Source organism: Ochotona curzoniae, unplaced genomic scaffold, assembly GCF_017591425.1.
Source record: "Ochotona curzoniae isolate NIBS_2020 unplaced genomic scaffold, NIBS_Ocur_1.0 contig_2754, whole genome shotgun sequence".
Classification (NCBI taxonomy): domain Eukaryota; kingdom Metazoa; phylum Chordata; class Mammalia; order Lagomorpha; family Ochotonidae; genus Ochotona; species Ochotona curzoniae.
This window is the reverse complement of record NW_024465582.1, coordinates 7,413,136-7,427,239: the sequence shown is the minus strand read 5'-3', so window position 1 is coordinate 7,427,239 and position 14,104 is coordinate 7,413,136. Positions and strand designations below refer to the sequence as shown.

Below are 14,104 nucleotides of genomic sequence, written 5' to 3'. Positions count from 1 at the left end.
ACCTCTTTTCCTGTGGCTGGAGAGTGCTCCAAGTTCTGCTTCCAGTGAAGGCAAGAACGTTCTGGGAGGAGGTTGGAAGGAGAGAGAGAGAGCAAGGAGCAGGGCAGATGAAGAACCAGCCAAAAAAACTTATTTCTCTTTAAATGTGTGCTGCTTCTGTCTGAAATAGGGAGTTAATAAAGCTGTGGTTAGTTCATTTCTTCCTTAGATAAACTCAATCATAGAAGACTTGTAGTCTTTGGTTAAGAACTTGGTAAGAACGCCAAGTGTTTGGAAACCTTAGGTATATTTCATTTCCCCTTAGTTGGGGCTTACATTGCACATTGGTGAGTGCCAAGAGTGGTGGGAAGACAGCCAGACATCATGGGGAATATCTGATTCCCAAGCCTCGTGTGGAATGCACGAGAGATTCTTTCCTTGGGTATGTGTTTTCCAAACTGGTCTGTCTAGGAAAACCTCGAATCTCCTATGGAGGAACTCCATGTCTGCATACACAATGCAGCTTCCACATTGGCCAACCTCCAAGCATGAAACTCATTTTCTACGTGATATTTGGCCTCACATGAGGTGTTCCGTTGTCCTTGCGAGAGAGCTCATCCCACTTGGTGCTGCGTCCGTATTGGCTAGTTTCACCTTATCCCTCTTGGGTCTAGGAAGCAGAGCAGGGAGGGATGTGACCTGCTCCTCCATGATCTAACGTACAGTACGGCGTCTTGGAAGGATGTCATTGCATTCCTTTAACCTTGGAGGAGAGCCCATGGTTTAAGGAAAACACAATGGTTTGAGATTAGGAGTCTGGGCCTTAGGTTTTGGCTCTGTTCCAAACCAGCTGAGGAAACTTAGTTACGTGTACAAAATAAGGCAGTCTGAAAAATTGGCATCCAATGTCTCACATTGTTTCAAATTATTCAGGTTTGTGTGGCATAAATTGAAATTTGGTGTTTCCAAAGGTAGAGTCAGTGGAGGGCCATTGAAATGTGTGGTGCCCGGCGTGGTGGCCTAGTGGCAAAAGTCCTTGCCTTGAATGCACCAGGATCCCATATGGGCGCTGGCTCTAATCTCAACAGCTCCACTTCCCATCCAGCTCCCTGCTTGTGACCTGGGAAAGCAGTGGAGGACGGCCCAAAGCCTTGGAACCCTGCACACATGTGGGAGACCTAGAGGAAAGTTCCTGGCTCCTGGCTTTGGACTGGCTCAGCTCCAGCCATTGCACTCACTTGGGGAGTGACTCAATGGACAGAAGATCTTCCTCTGTCTCTCCTCTTCTCTGTATATCTGACTTTGCAATAAAAATAAATAAATCATAAAAAAAGAGAAAACAAATGTGTGCTATGACCTCCTAAGTTATCCCTGCACAATTTCAAACTCCTCAAGAGTTTCAGGTTCATATCTCACTGAAAGAAGCGTGGAGTGACGTGTCTTCCTCACCATGGCGGTCAGATATGTTCCCATTCAGTTTTCTTCAACACAAGCTGAACTTTTGAGAGATTTATTTATGTATTTATTTTAAAAGCAGAGCTGCAGAAAAAGACGTACAGGCATACACACAGGTAGGCATCTTCTGTCTGATAGTTCTCACCGCTGATGACTGTAACAGCCAGGGGAGGCCAGGCTGAAGCCCGGAGCCTAGAGCCCCCTCCATGTTTCCTGTAGGATTGGCAGGAACCCCCGTTCTTGAACCATCTTCTGTTCCTTTCCAAGTTAGATGAAGTCGTGGCTGGATTAGAAGCAGAGCAGCCAGGACTCACTGCTGCGCGTGTGGGATGCTTGTGTCACAGGTGGTGGCTTAGCCTGCTGTGCCACAGTGCCGGTCTCTCAACATTTATTTTTACGTCATGCACTTATTACACATCCCAGAACTCATTTGTTGGATAGTATTTTCAAGTTTTCAAACATGATACATTTCCCATTTCTGTTTGTAACAATTCAAATAGAATTATCATGTGCAACAAGTGTAGGCAGTGATGGGATGTGGTGTTCTAGAACAACATCACATGGATTTTCTTCAAAGGGAAAAAAAGTTTGCTCCGGTCACGGTGCTTCCTCGTGACTGTCAGAGATAGGTGCTGGCGTTGTGGTGTGGCGGGTTAGGCTGTGCAGTGTGGTCATCACATAGAGCCCTGGCTTGGATTCCAGCAGCTCCATTTCTAATCCAGCTCTCTGCTAATGCGCATGGGAAAGCACAAGGCGCTCCGGTAACCGGGTCCCTCCCACTAATGGGAGAGTCCAGGAGGGAGCGCCTACGCCCAGGTTCCACCAGGCCCGGATCTGATGGTTGTGAGCGTCTGGCAAGTGAACCAGCAAGCAGGAATCCTCTTTCTCTTTCTGTCTCTTCCATTCTCTGTCACTCTGCTTTTAGAATAAAAATTAAATCCTTCAAAGAATGAACTATTCATTTTAGTATTCTTTTGCTTCTTTTTTTCCAGCACATGCTAATACTATTTCTATATTGGTAATTTTGATAGCCTCCTTTCCAATTTTAGGGTATTTACCAAAGTAGTAAAAAGAATGTGTTAGAAATATATTTCACCTCTGAGACATGAATCCTAAAGGTAGCATTAGAACAAATTCCAGCATCTATGGAAAGCTCCATTCCTTTAAAAAGTAATTTTCTGTGGCTTTAGCCAGCAGGAACTTGATATTTCAGAAGTAAACTGAGGGATGAGCTAGACACCTGACAGTCCATTTCTTTCTTTTTTTTTTTTTTTTAAGATTTGCTTTTTTTTTTTTTTTTTACTGGAAAGGCAGATTTTCAGAGAGGAGATACACAGAGAAAGATCTCTAGGAAATAGTTTTTCTTGTGAGAACTGGTTGAGTTCAACCATTTTTTTTGTAGAATTGACCAATCATTCTTTGAATGAGAAACACATGGTTGCTGTTTATGATGAGACTCGGTGTTATTGTTTTTTAAAAAGCACTGTAGCTTCCTCCTTCTCAAGGCTGAACAAGTTTGTAACAGGTGCTGCCAGCCCTGTATTAGCAGGTCTGCCTTCAGGTTTGTGCTGCCCCACCTCGCTGCCCTTGAGGCTTCAGCAGGACCATGCTTTTGGCCACTTCCCGCTGCAATCTCTGCATTTGTTAACTTTGTTCTATCTGAAACCCTCATGCCAAACTGCTCTTTCATTCCAGACCTGAGATTTAAGGAAAAAAAAAATAGAAAAAAGAAATGACTTCTTCAAGAAGAGGTTCCCTGATGCTTCCACTGTGCTGCTCCCTGGGGATTTCCTTTAGAATTGCATTATTCGTCATGCATCTAGTCGTTTCTCTTGGCACTGCAGCTTCCTGAGACAGTGTGTGCGTGGCTGGTTCACCTCTGCAGCCACAGGCTTGTCCTGAGAGCAACTGTGCATGCTCAACAAAGAGTTGCTGAAGCCACAGATGAACCACCTAACGCTGTTACTGTTTTTTTTCCCCCTTTTTTTCCCCCTCGTTTTAGCTGGGAGGTTGTTAATTCTAAACCAGATGAAAGACCCAGGCTCAGCCACTGTATTGCAGAATCATGGATGAATTTCAGCATATTTCTTCAGGAAATGTCTCTTTTTAAACAACAAAGTCCTGGCAAGGTAAGTTTTCCAGTATTTTTGTCCTTGGAAATGAAAGAATGCTTTCATCAGCTTGGAAGAGTTCTCGAATTCTGAGGATAATGTACTAGAAATATTGGTAATAAAAGCTGCCAGCAAGGTTCAAAAAACGTCTGTCAGCGCCAGAAAAAAAAAGAAAAAAGACTCACTTTCACATTTTGAAATTGAATTGGCTTTATGTTACATTTGTGTTTATCTAACTCTTTCACTAGAATGAGTAGTGATTGGTGTTATCAAACAAAAATGATGTTAAGAATTTCATCTAAGGCATTTGGTCTGGTTCTGGAATCAGTGATGAAAAAACATAGAGTCCACCGACTGTGCTTTTAGGGATAACTGAATCTTGATTTTAATCCAGAAATAAAGAGATTTTATTTAAAAAAGAAAACTTTGGGCAAAAACATTCACCATGATTATTTAAATGGAATGGGTAATTTTCTAATTAAGATGAAACTCTGTAAGGTGGGTAGCCTTAAGTGGTTGGAAAGGATGAGAAGGAGTGCATCTGTTGACACTGTGGCCAGCAGCTTGCCAGCCTGGGTGGGTGCAGAACCATCAACAGGCCTGGTCAGTTCCATCTTGCCTTCAAGTTCCTTAAACATGCAGCTACAGTGAAACAAAAAGCTAAGGAGGGCAACATTTAAGATCCCTCTCATTGTACCACTTATGGGCAGTCATATAAATCGTATTAAACAGAAATCTGCTTGATGGGATTTTAGCATGTTAGTGTCAATGTTGGATGGATTTTTTAATCACTGGAGGAAATTTTTAGAGTAGATATCCATGTGGGGACATGATGTTATTTTGATACCTGTTGTACTGAAATAATTAAAGATATTTTTTGGAGGGTTCAAAGCTTGAGATTTCTGTATTGGATGACATTAACGTGTCCTGTCAATTAGCTTAACATAATGATATTACCAACTGAGGGCTGTGTTGGTTAGCTTTTCATCCCTGTAATGGAATGCCTGGCACAGGACACTTAGGAAGGAAAGAGGTTTATTCTGACTCTCAGTTCTGTGGGTTTTCAGCCTGAGACTGTCTCACCAACGAGTGACCCATGGGTGTGGCCAGCTGGTAGGGCCTGAGCATGGCAGTGGCATTGTGCATCTGGAGGAACCGTGATGCACTGGTGCAGAAGCAGAGAAGACTGGCAGCATTCTCCTGAGATCTGCCTTCTTAGGGCTTGCCCCACCCCGCCTGGGACCGCCTACCAGGCCCTCCTCATAGACGCTGAAATTGGATTAAGCTCCACCTCCTGAAGTCAACCTGTGATCTGGGGATCTAAATATGTGCATAAAGACATAATTCAAATATCATGTTCAGACAGCAAGGAGATAGGAAATCCATGTGAATAGCTGAATTCTGCATGTAGTGATTAAAAAAAATTATTTGAAAGTCAGAGTTACAGAGAGACTGAGAGAGAGAAAAAGAGAAAGCTTTTCCATTTGCTGGCTTGCTCCTCAAATGGTCACAATAGACAGGGTTGGGCCAGGCCAAAGCCATGAGCCACAAGCTTCTTCCAGGTCTCCCTCATGGGTAACAGGGGCCCGAGGACTTGGGCCATCTGCTGCTGCTTTTCCCAGGCGAATAGCAAGGAGTTGGATTGAAAGTAGAGCAGCCAGGAAGCCAGGACATGAGCCAGCACCCGCATGGAATGCCTGCATTGCAGGAGTCAGCTTGATTCACTATGCACAGCACTGGCCCCAAAGCAGTGATGTTTTTATTGGCTCTTTTGTTGCTTTCACTTTTAGGGCCTTTGCTTTTCAATTTCCTTTCTGGACTCCAGTTTCTTCTAAGAGCTCTTATGATTACACAAAGTGCTCTGATTTTTGTTTCACAAGTCCATGGTCTCCTTTGGACTAGCTGATTCATTAACCCTGCGCCAAAGAGCAAAATATCAGCCTGAAATTCATTTAAACTTGTTCGCTCTCAATCAGTTGTTAATCAGTGGTGTATATTCCTTCTTCATGTGTCTTTTAAAGGATTTTATTTGCTCCTTTCTCAGGTTAAAACAATACAATCATGTAAAGCCAAAATTTAAAAGAAAAAACAATGTAAGACCACAGGGTAGGAGTCAGATGAATGCTTTATAAGGAAAAATTTTGTCTTGGCATTTCTAAGGGAATTAGGGAGGTTTTCAGTGGACTGGTTTTAAACTTTATTAAAAGCAGATTTTTTTTTTTTGTTTATTTGTTTGTAACTGACAGAGAGAAGGAAAAGAATCCATGTGCACCAGGGGAGTTTTCTGTCCTTTGCAGCTGGTCTGCAGGAGACCCAGAAGGGAGGTCCCTTTGAAGCTCGTGTACAATTAGGAAGGAGGCTGCTCATGGCCTTAGGTTCAATTGAGCAACATAACAGCCATCATATCAGATTCTTCTAGAAGTCTCCCATTTCTGTAACATTGGGCCCGGCAGCTGTGATTCTCAGCCTCAGAAATTGGCTTCCATGCCTTCCAAGGGATTATTACTAAACACTGAAGTGGACCAGCGCGAGTTGAAGGCAGTCGTCAATAGTTAACCCTACGTAGAAACGACCTGTTGGGAAAACATCCGACATAATCTGATAGGTCACATTATAGATACATGATTGTATGTATGTGCTAAAATGTCTTGGTGTTATTCATAACTGTTCTATGCTATTTCTGTTATTTCTAGTTTTGTCTCCTGGTCTGCAGTATATGCACATTTTTTACGATCTTGGGAAGTTACATTCCTGGGGTTATACTCAGCTACCTACTGTGTAAGTATAGTGGAACTCTTGGCTCATTTGTGAAATGACTATGATATCATTTAGTGGTCACCAGGCCATTGTTTTAAAGACAGATGAATTCTTACTTAAAATGACTTTAATCTTCTACTGTACAGTGATTCTTCTTTTAGAGATATATTTATATTTTAAAATGTGAAGAACAGCTGTGAAAGGTAGGATTAGAAATAATTTTATTTTATAGCAATAAAACTATAAATATTTGCAATTGCACCAACATTTTTACCTTGGTACATGTTCTGTGACCCAAAGATTAATTAAAAGCAAATTAAATTATCAGTGCACCTCTACCAGAATTGCTGAACTTCAAACATGTTGACCCTATCAGGTATTAGGAAGGACATGCAGGAAGTGGAATTCTCACACACTTTTGGGGGGTAGATAAGATTCTTGCACTCATGTTGGCAATTCCTTAAAAATAATACGACCCAGCCATCCCACAGCTAGGTATTGATCCAAGAGAAATGGAAGATTCAAATGTTAGTAAACTTTTTGTTACTTTAAAAATGTACCTTAAGGAGGATAACTTAAAAATAGAAGGTGTTTATTTTGAGTCATAATTTTGAAAGTTTAGCTCTAAGATCAGTCAGGCCCCACCAATAGTGTTCTCCTGGTAGAGCCCCACAGTGGCATAGGGTTCCCATGGCAAGAGACAGGGAGTGTGCGTGTCTCTCTGTGTCTCTGTCTCTGTCCTCATAAAGCCACAAGGTTTTATGGGGACTCTAGCCTAGTGACCTAATCCAACCTGAGCACCCTAATTGGGTGAATTAAGTGCTCACACTCTCCAGTACCAATTTATTGGTCTACTCTCCAGTACCAGGTTTATTTGCAGCAGCCAAAATCAGAGGACAACCCATATGTCTGTTGAGAGGCATATAAACAAACTGTGGTGTATTCCCATAATGGGTTACAGCTGGGGCTTAAAGTTACTCATGTACTTACTTCATAGCAATCGCTGTATCTGTTAAGGCAGCTCTACTGATGCCTCCTCAAGGTAATTAGGCTGAGAGCAAGATGCCAGATAAGAATATAATCTGTATAATCCTTTATATATATTTCTAAAGCAGTCAAATTAATCTCTGTTGACAGAGCTGATCAGTGGGTACCTAGGGATGAGGTGTGAGGTGGCATAGAGAGGCAGGACACAGGAGGGAAAGATGAATCAAGACACGAGGAAATCTGTGGGCTGGTAGAAAGTTTCTTCGGTGAATGCATATGTTGAAACTCACCAGTTTATCCACGTTAAATATATGCAGTTTATTGTCTGCCAGTCATAATTTTCAAGTGCTGTTTAAAAAGTACACATTGTCTGCTACTGAAAGAGATGAAGATGTGGACCTTGTGGCAAATACTCTCCTTTAACCTTCATGTTTTGTTAGTTTTTTAATACTGGCTTTTAAAATCTAATTCCTTAGCCTCTAAAAATATGTGAATTTCTAATTCTTATTTGACATTTCCTAACAACAACATATAAGTAACAACATATAAGTGTAGCAATCTACATTTCTTTTTGTATTTCCAATGTAAAACATAAAAGATAAGAGCCAGGATCCCAGTTCCTTCTGTGGAATAGAACACATGTAGCATCAGCCTTCTGGTCTACCTCGTTTAGGAGGCCCTGGAGGAAAGGTATTGGGAAGGGGAAGAGAGGGCGTTAAACAGATTGTATTCACCTCACTTGCAGTTCACACTGACCAGAAGAGAGAAAATTATTGTCCAAATATTACTGATGATATGCTAATCAATAGTATCTTTCCCATGATAAAATCGGCATTTAGTAAGTAGAGTTGAGGTTTTTACCTAGAACTATTATCTGAGTGAACATGATTTTTCTGCAGATTTTGAGGGTAACAGGGAATTGAGCTAATTGCAGGTCTGAAAGCGACTCTGAGCCCTAGGTGAGTGTGTTGTAGTAGAACAGCTTTGATTACACTTCTGAAACCCCATGCGGAGACGGCCGTGTGTGAAGGCCTGAGACGTGGCATTTTGAAGGGGGTGTTTTACTTACACTTCTTCTTCTTTTTTTTCAGTGTTGTGCGCGTTCTTGTGTCCGTTATTTAAGTGTAATGATATTGGACAAAAAATATACAGCAAAATCAAGTCAACTTTGCTAAAGTTAGATTTTGGAATTGGAGAATATATTAATCAGAAGAAACGTGAGCGATTTGGTAGGTAAAGTCTTAATTTTAGGTTTCATGCCTGAAATGAGGCATTAGGAGTCTATTATCATATTTAATTATATTTATTAGTAGTGGTCTGTTTATTATGAAATCATCCTCAATGCAATTCAGAGGACTTTTACTAAACATTTGTTATACAGGCTAATCTCCTAAATTAACACGTACCTAGCCTTTTGCTAGTTGAAGGTTTTTGTTTTTTTCTCTTAAAAATATAGTTACTTAGAAAGGCTTTAAAATTTTTTTTTTCTTTATGTGAAAGCATTAGAGAGAGGTCTTCCATGCACTGGTTCACCCCTGGAGGGCACAAGGGAGCCAGGAGCTTCATCTAGGTCTCCCACATGGGTGCAGATGCCCAAGCTGGAGGCACCTTTGGCCGCTTTCCCAGGCATGAGCAGGGAGCTGGATCAGAAGTGGAGTGGCTGGGATTTGAACTGGTGCCCATGTGCGATTTATCTGCTTTGCCTCCTTTGCTTCAAAAATTAGATTTTTCATATAGGTTGTCAGGAGAGAGAAAACAAACATTAACATCTCTGTGTTCTGCTCTTTATTATTTGTTGGACCTTTAGAAAAAAAGGCAGGGCTATGAGTTTGGGAGCCACATAGAAGGAACTGAAAGAAAAGGGGAGGTAAAAGAGAGCAGGAGACTGAACACGTTTACTTGTTCAGTGGGCCTATGTGCGAATAAAGTCCCCAACTGTGGCCTGCATCAGAACCTCCTGGCAGGTGTGCAGGGCCAAGCTGCCTGCCTCCTCGGGAGTTCCTGATTTAGGATCCAACCTCTGCATGGGCCGTCCTGTGAAGTCCCCAGGGACGATAAAACTGCGACACACACTGGGAGAACCACTTGCATGGGGTGTTTTCTTCGTAAAGGAGACATTTTGTGAAGCCTGAAACTTGTTAAGACTTAAAGAAAAATTAATTGTGTAAGGGCATTAGAAAAAAAACGAAGCATTAGAAATATGTAATAAAATAATACATCGTGCCTACGTTGGCCAGGAAATTGAAAGCCTCTTTTTTCTCTTTCTCAACAGAAGCAGATAAAGAAAAAAGTCACAAAGATGACAGCGAATTAGACTTTTCAGCTCTCTGTCCTAAGGTATTTTTTTTTAAATCTCAGCATGTTTGCGTGTGGTTTGACTGCCATTTGAACCACAGCTGAATGACTTTCCAAATGGAATCCTCCTATTTTGCAAGCTCATGGAACAGTTTCAAAAGGGAATCATCATTTGGTTTCCACTGTCCTGACATCCTGGCGCTTTTCTGAGAATTTTCCAGTTTACACTGTGTTTTTATTAACCCAGATTAGCCTCACGGTTGCTGCCAAAGAGTTATCCGTGTCTGACACAGACGTCTCCGAGGTGTCCTGGACCGACAACGGGACCTTCAACCTGTCAGAAGGCTGCACTCCACAGACAGATACTTCGGAGGGTATGCCGTTACTCCGGAACACTCTTTATTTTTACCGTTTTACAAAAATATAGTAAACCTTTTCTGCTATTGGATACAGAAAATGTGGTATATCTGCATCGGGGAATATATTACTTAGCTGTAAGAATAAATGATGGCCCGATATTTTCTGCAACCCGGATAAGCCTTGAAGACACTGCTCAGGGAAAGATGTCAGACACGGAAATCCACGTGGTGTAGGATTCCATTCATAGGAAAAGCTGGCATAGGCAAGTGCACATCTCGGGAGAGTCCGTTAGTGGCTCCTGAGACAGGGGTTCAGGGAGAGTGCTCAGTGAGTGTTGGCACAAGCTTCTTTTGTGATGATGGCGTGTTTTAGATCTAGATGGTTCTGCATCATTGTGTGTATGGATATATTTGGATCGTACATTGTTAAACTGTGAATCTTATAATATGTGGGTTATATCACAAAAGCTGTTTTTTAAAGTGTGAGAAATAGCTCTATATCAATTCCAAATTTTCTCTTATTTAGAAGACAGAAAAATTGAATATTAAAAAAATTTTTTTGAAATGTCTGGCAGCTCTATTTATTGCGAGGATGGAAGGAACAAAGGAAGTGGCCACTGGCAGCCACGCAGACCTAGTTCTTATGCAAAGGGACTAAAGCACTTGTCTTCAGAGTTAAAAAGGCTTGTTTTTCATAGTGAAGTTAAACAGTGTTTCAAATAGGGAGGCACAGTGGTCTGTCCCAGTGCAGATTCCACCTGTCACCCACACGAGAGGGAGCACGTGGGCAGTCACTTCCCTGTTGTTAGTCTCCATGGATTAAGTCATCTTGGCCTAGACTGCTAGGTGAATGCCACTGTTGACCAGAGGGTTCAGAAGAAAATCAGATGTCTTGCAGACAACTTTGCTTTCAACTTTGTGGTGTGCTTAAGCAGCGACTTTTGTGTTTCACAGATCTGGACCGACCTAGTGAGGAGGTGTTCTCCCGAGATCTGTCAGATTTTCCATCTCTGGAAAATGGTACGGGAACCAATGATGAAGACGAATTAAGCCTTGGTTTGCCCATTGAGCTCAAGAGGAAAAAGGAACAGCTGGCCGGTGGTCACACACAAGGCAAAGAGAGGCGGTCAGCGGCTGGTCTCGCCCTCCCTCTGAACCAGGACCAGACCTTCCAGCTGATGAGCAACCTGGCCGGGGACGTCATCACAGCTGCCGTGACCGCTGCCATCAGAGGCCAGCTGGAAGGTGCCGCCCAGCAGGCACTGTGTCAGGCTGCAGCCAGCACGGGGGAGGACACGGACACCGAGGACGGTGATGACTTTGAGTTGCTGGACCAGTCAGAGCTGGATCAAATTGAGAGTGAATTGGGACTCACACAAGACCAGGAGGCAGAAACACAGCAAAACAAGAAGTCTTCCGGCTTCCTTTCCAATCTGCTTGGAGGCCATTAACCTGGGGATCAGCCTGCGCCAGAGCACAGCTATACCACCAAACAAAAAAGGTCAAACATGCAAAAAAAAAAAAATTGAACTGTAAGCTTTATGATTAGATTTTTTTGTTTTATTTTCCCTTCTGCAGTGACATTATTGGATATATATCTGCTGACACTGATAGATTGATATTTCTGATAGTTATTTTTATGTAATAAGCATGGAAATGAACTTTATATATGTATCTTACTGTGTTGTCAGAGATGAATATTAGGGACTGTTTTTAAATAAAAAGGAAAAATCCCCAAACTACCAAATTATTAAGAACCCCCATAAGTTTTTATTTTTTCTCAAATTTTTCAAGCATGCAAGGACAGTTTATTGTAAATTATTGAGAAATATTAATAATTGATTTTGAGTATGTACAGTATCAGCACCCTTATTCCCAATTCTTTTGGGGGGTGGGGACAAACAATAGAATTTTGATGTAAACAGACAGAAATTACCCTGCTGTCTTTCACTGGGCGCTTGGGAAATACCACCAAAATCCATTTCTTAAGAAAGCTGTTACCAACATGTTTCAGTACTCTGCACAGGCTGAAATATTTCCATGTTATTTCTGCCCTTGAAGAATCCAGCTTCCTGGGGAAGTGGCACGCTCCACTCAGCTGCCACCTGCTGCAGTGGGCGCCACATAAACAGATCCCGCTGTCCCGCTGTTCATTTGCCCCATTTGTAACAGGGATAATCGCAGTGCGAGTGTGCTCTGTCCGTTAAACCCTCTTACCTGGAGAGTTTATCATGGGAGAAGCCGCCTACAGTGGAGAGGCCAGTTCTTGATATGTTCTACAAGAGATGTCTTCAGTAAGGAAACAGTAATGGTCTGTATAGAGAGGAACTTGTTGGCTTAATGTGTAGTGATTTGCAACTCAAGTCTGAACATGTCATCTGTTATTGGAAAGCTGCAGTGCATTTTCCCTTTATTTGAAACATTTACAGATCACCTTTAAATAGCCAAATTTGACTGAAGGGTTTTTAACAAAGGACTAACGAGCAGAAAGCAAGCTAGTTTTTGTTGTTTTGTGATTTACACTGTCGAGGGACCATGTCAGCCACCAGCAAACATCCCTTTAATTCGTCAGTGACAGCTGCCATTTCTTTGGATGCATACAGACATCTGAGACCCTCAGAAAGGAGGGATAACCTAAGGATACAGGAAATCTGGTTCCCTTCATTTTATTTATCCCTTTTTATCATTTCTAAGGATTCATAACGATCATCTGAAAGTTTAACGTAGCATCTCGTATTTATTGTTTCTTTCTGAGGTATTACACTGTCTTGTCTGCATGTTGCCAAATGTTGAAAGGAGACACGTCACTGCAGACGTGGGCACTTGCTCTCTCTGCTGGCCAGTGCTTCGATGTCAGTAGTGCCTCGTTGTGGTGTTTGCTGTTCTTCACTAACTAGAGTCTGTGCCTTCAGTATCTTGCCCATTTTGGCACCAGTGGGAACTCGGTGTTAAAAAAAATCCCTCAACTGTGTGGTTCCAGATGAATACATCTGAATTTCCATAAGTTTCTGGATTTGAAGAAAATTACAGTCAGATATTTATAAAATGGTCGTTATCAGAGTTCTTTTTTTTTAATGTGGATGTTTCTTCATTAAAATATATTCTTGGTCATCATGTCAAAATTTGTGAAGGTTATTTCAGCTTTTTCATTGCAGAGAAAAGAAGATGAAAGTAATTAAAGAGTATAAGTCACTCAGCAGGTTTGCCAGAAGGTATACTAACAGGCTGTAGTGTGTGGTAGTTTGAACAGTACATCTAAAATAACAAACTATAAATGAAAAAGGTATTTGGGAAGGGAAATATTGGCAGGGTAGGAGAAAATGTGTTGTCAGCACCATGGGTGGAATGTATCACCTCTTGGCCAACAGCAACATCGCACCTATAAAGATATGTGTTAATATTATTTGTATATGAGAAAATGGTTACAGATTCACATATTAATATATAAGTAGTCTTCTCAAAACTTGTAATTCAAAGGAGGATGTTTAGATTGTGTGTGTGTTGTGTGGGGACAATTTTTGCTCATGTTCTGTGGAATGTGCTTAGCGAAAATATGCCATGGGAGTAGGTTACACCAGTCACCGATATTGATAGTAACCACTTCCACGGTGCCCCTGGCATTCACGATGCCCACGGTGCCCACAGTGCTCCAGAGGATGAAGCTTGCTTTGAAAGTCAGTCCTATCTACGGCCATACCACCCTGAACGTGCCCAATCTCATCTGAAAGTCAGCCCAGGCTTCTTGGCTATGCTTGTTCTCAAACACTGGCATTTATTTTCACCCTAAAACTATCCAAAAGTGATTCTTAAAATACTATTTCCACCCTCTGCCCCACAGTTCCAGAGACTATCGGGAAACACACTGTTTTTTATAACTTTGTCCCATTTAATACCTGGCAACTACCAGTGTTCTACTCATTTTAGGCTTGAAGGAAATCCACATTTGTTTAAGAAGAGAGTGATTTTAAGATTTATACTTTCTGTTCACAGTCTATTTCTTTATATTGTTCCAGCTGTGTTAATTACAAGACAGGAAATTTCTCTGAAAATCCTTCCTGAGCTGCTGATGTCACAAATCATTTACATCACGTAAAGTCAGATGTCTCAGATCTATATATATTTGTGCACCTTTCCTCTGTGTCTAGCATAGCATTTATTTTA

General features: G+C 41.6%; 1 protein-coding gene across 2 annotated transcripts in view; it reads left to right on the top strand.

The window, feature by feature from the left end:
- RETREG1 (reticulophagy regulator 1) overlaps positions 1–12,170 on the top strand; it is a 93,611-nt gene extending 81,441 nt beyond the window's left edge. For both annotated transcript variants that reach the window (XM_040977426.1, XM_040977427.1), the window contains 6 exons: positions 3,437–3,563; positions 6,239–6,323; positions 8,381–8,518; positions 9,562–9,626; positions 9,832–9,958; positions 10,898–12,170. In XM_040977426.1, coding sequence (XP_040833360.1) covers positions 3,437–3,563; positions 6,239–6,323; positions 8,381–8,518; positions 9,562–9,626; positions 9,832–9,958; positions 10,898–11,394 — 1,039 coding nt within the window. In that variant the 3' untranslated portion in view covers positions 11,395–12,170. The remainder of the gene's footprint in view (positions 1–3,436; positions 3,564–6,238; positions 6,324–8,380; positions 8,519–9,561; positions 9,627–9,831; positions 9,959–10,897) is intronic.
- Positions 12,171–14,104: the final 1,934 nt, after the last annotated feature.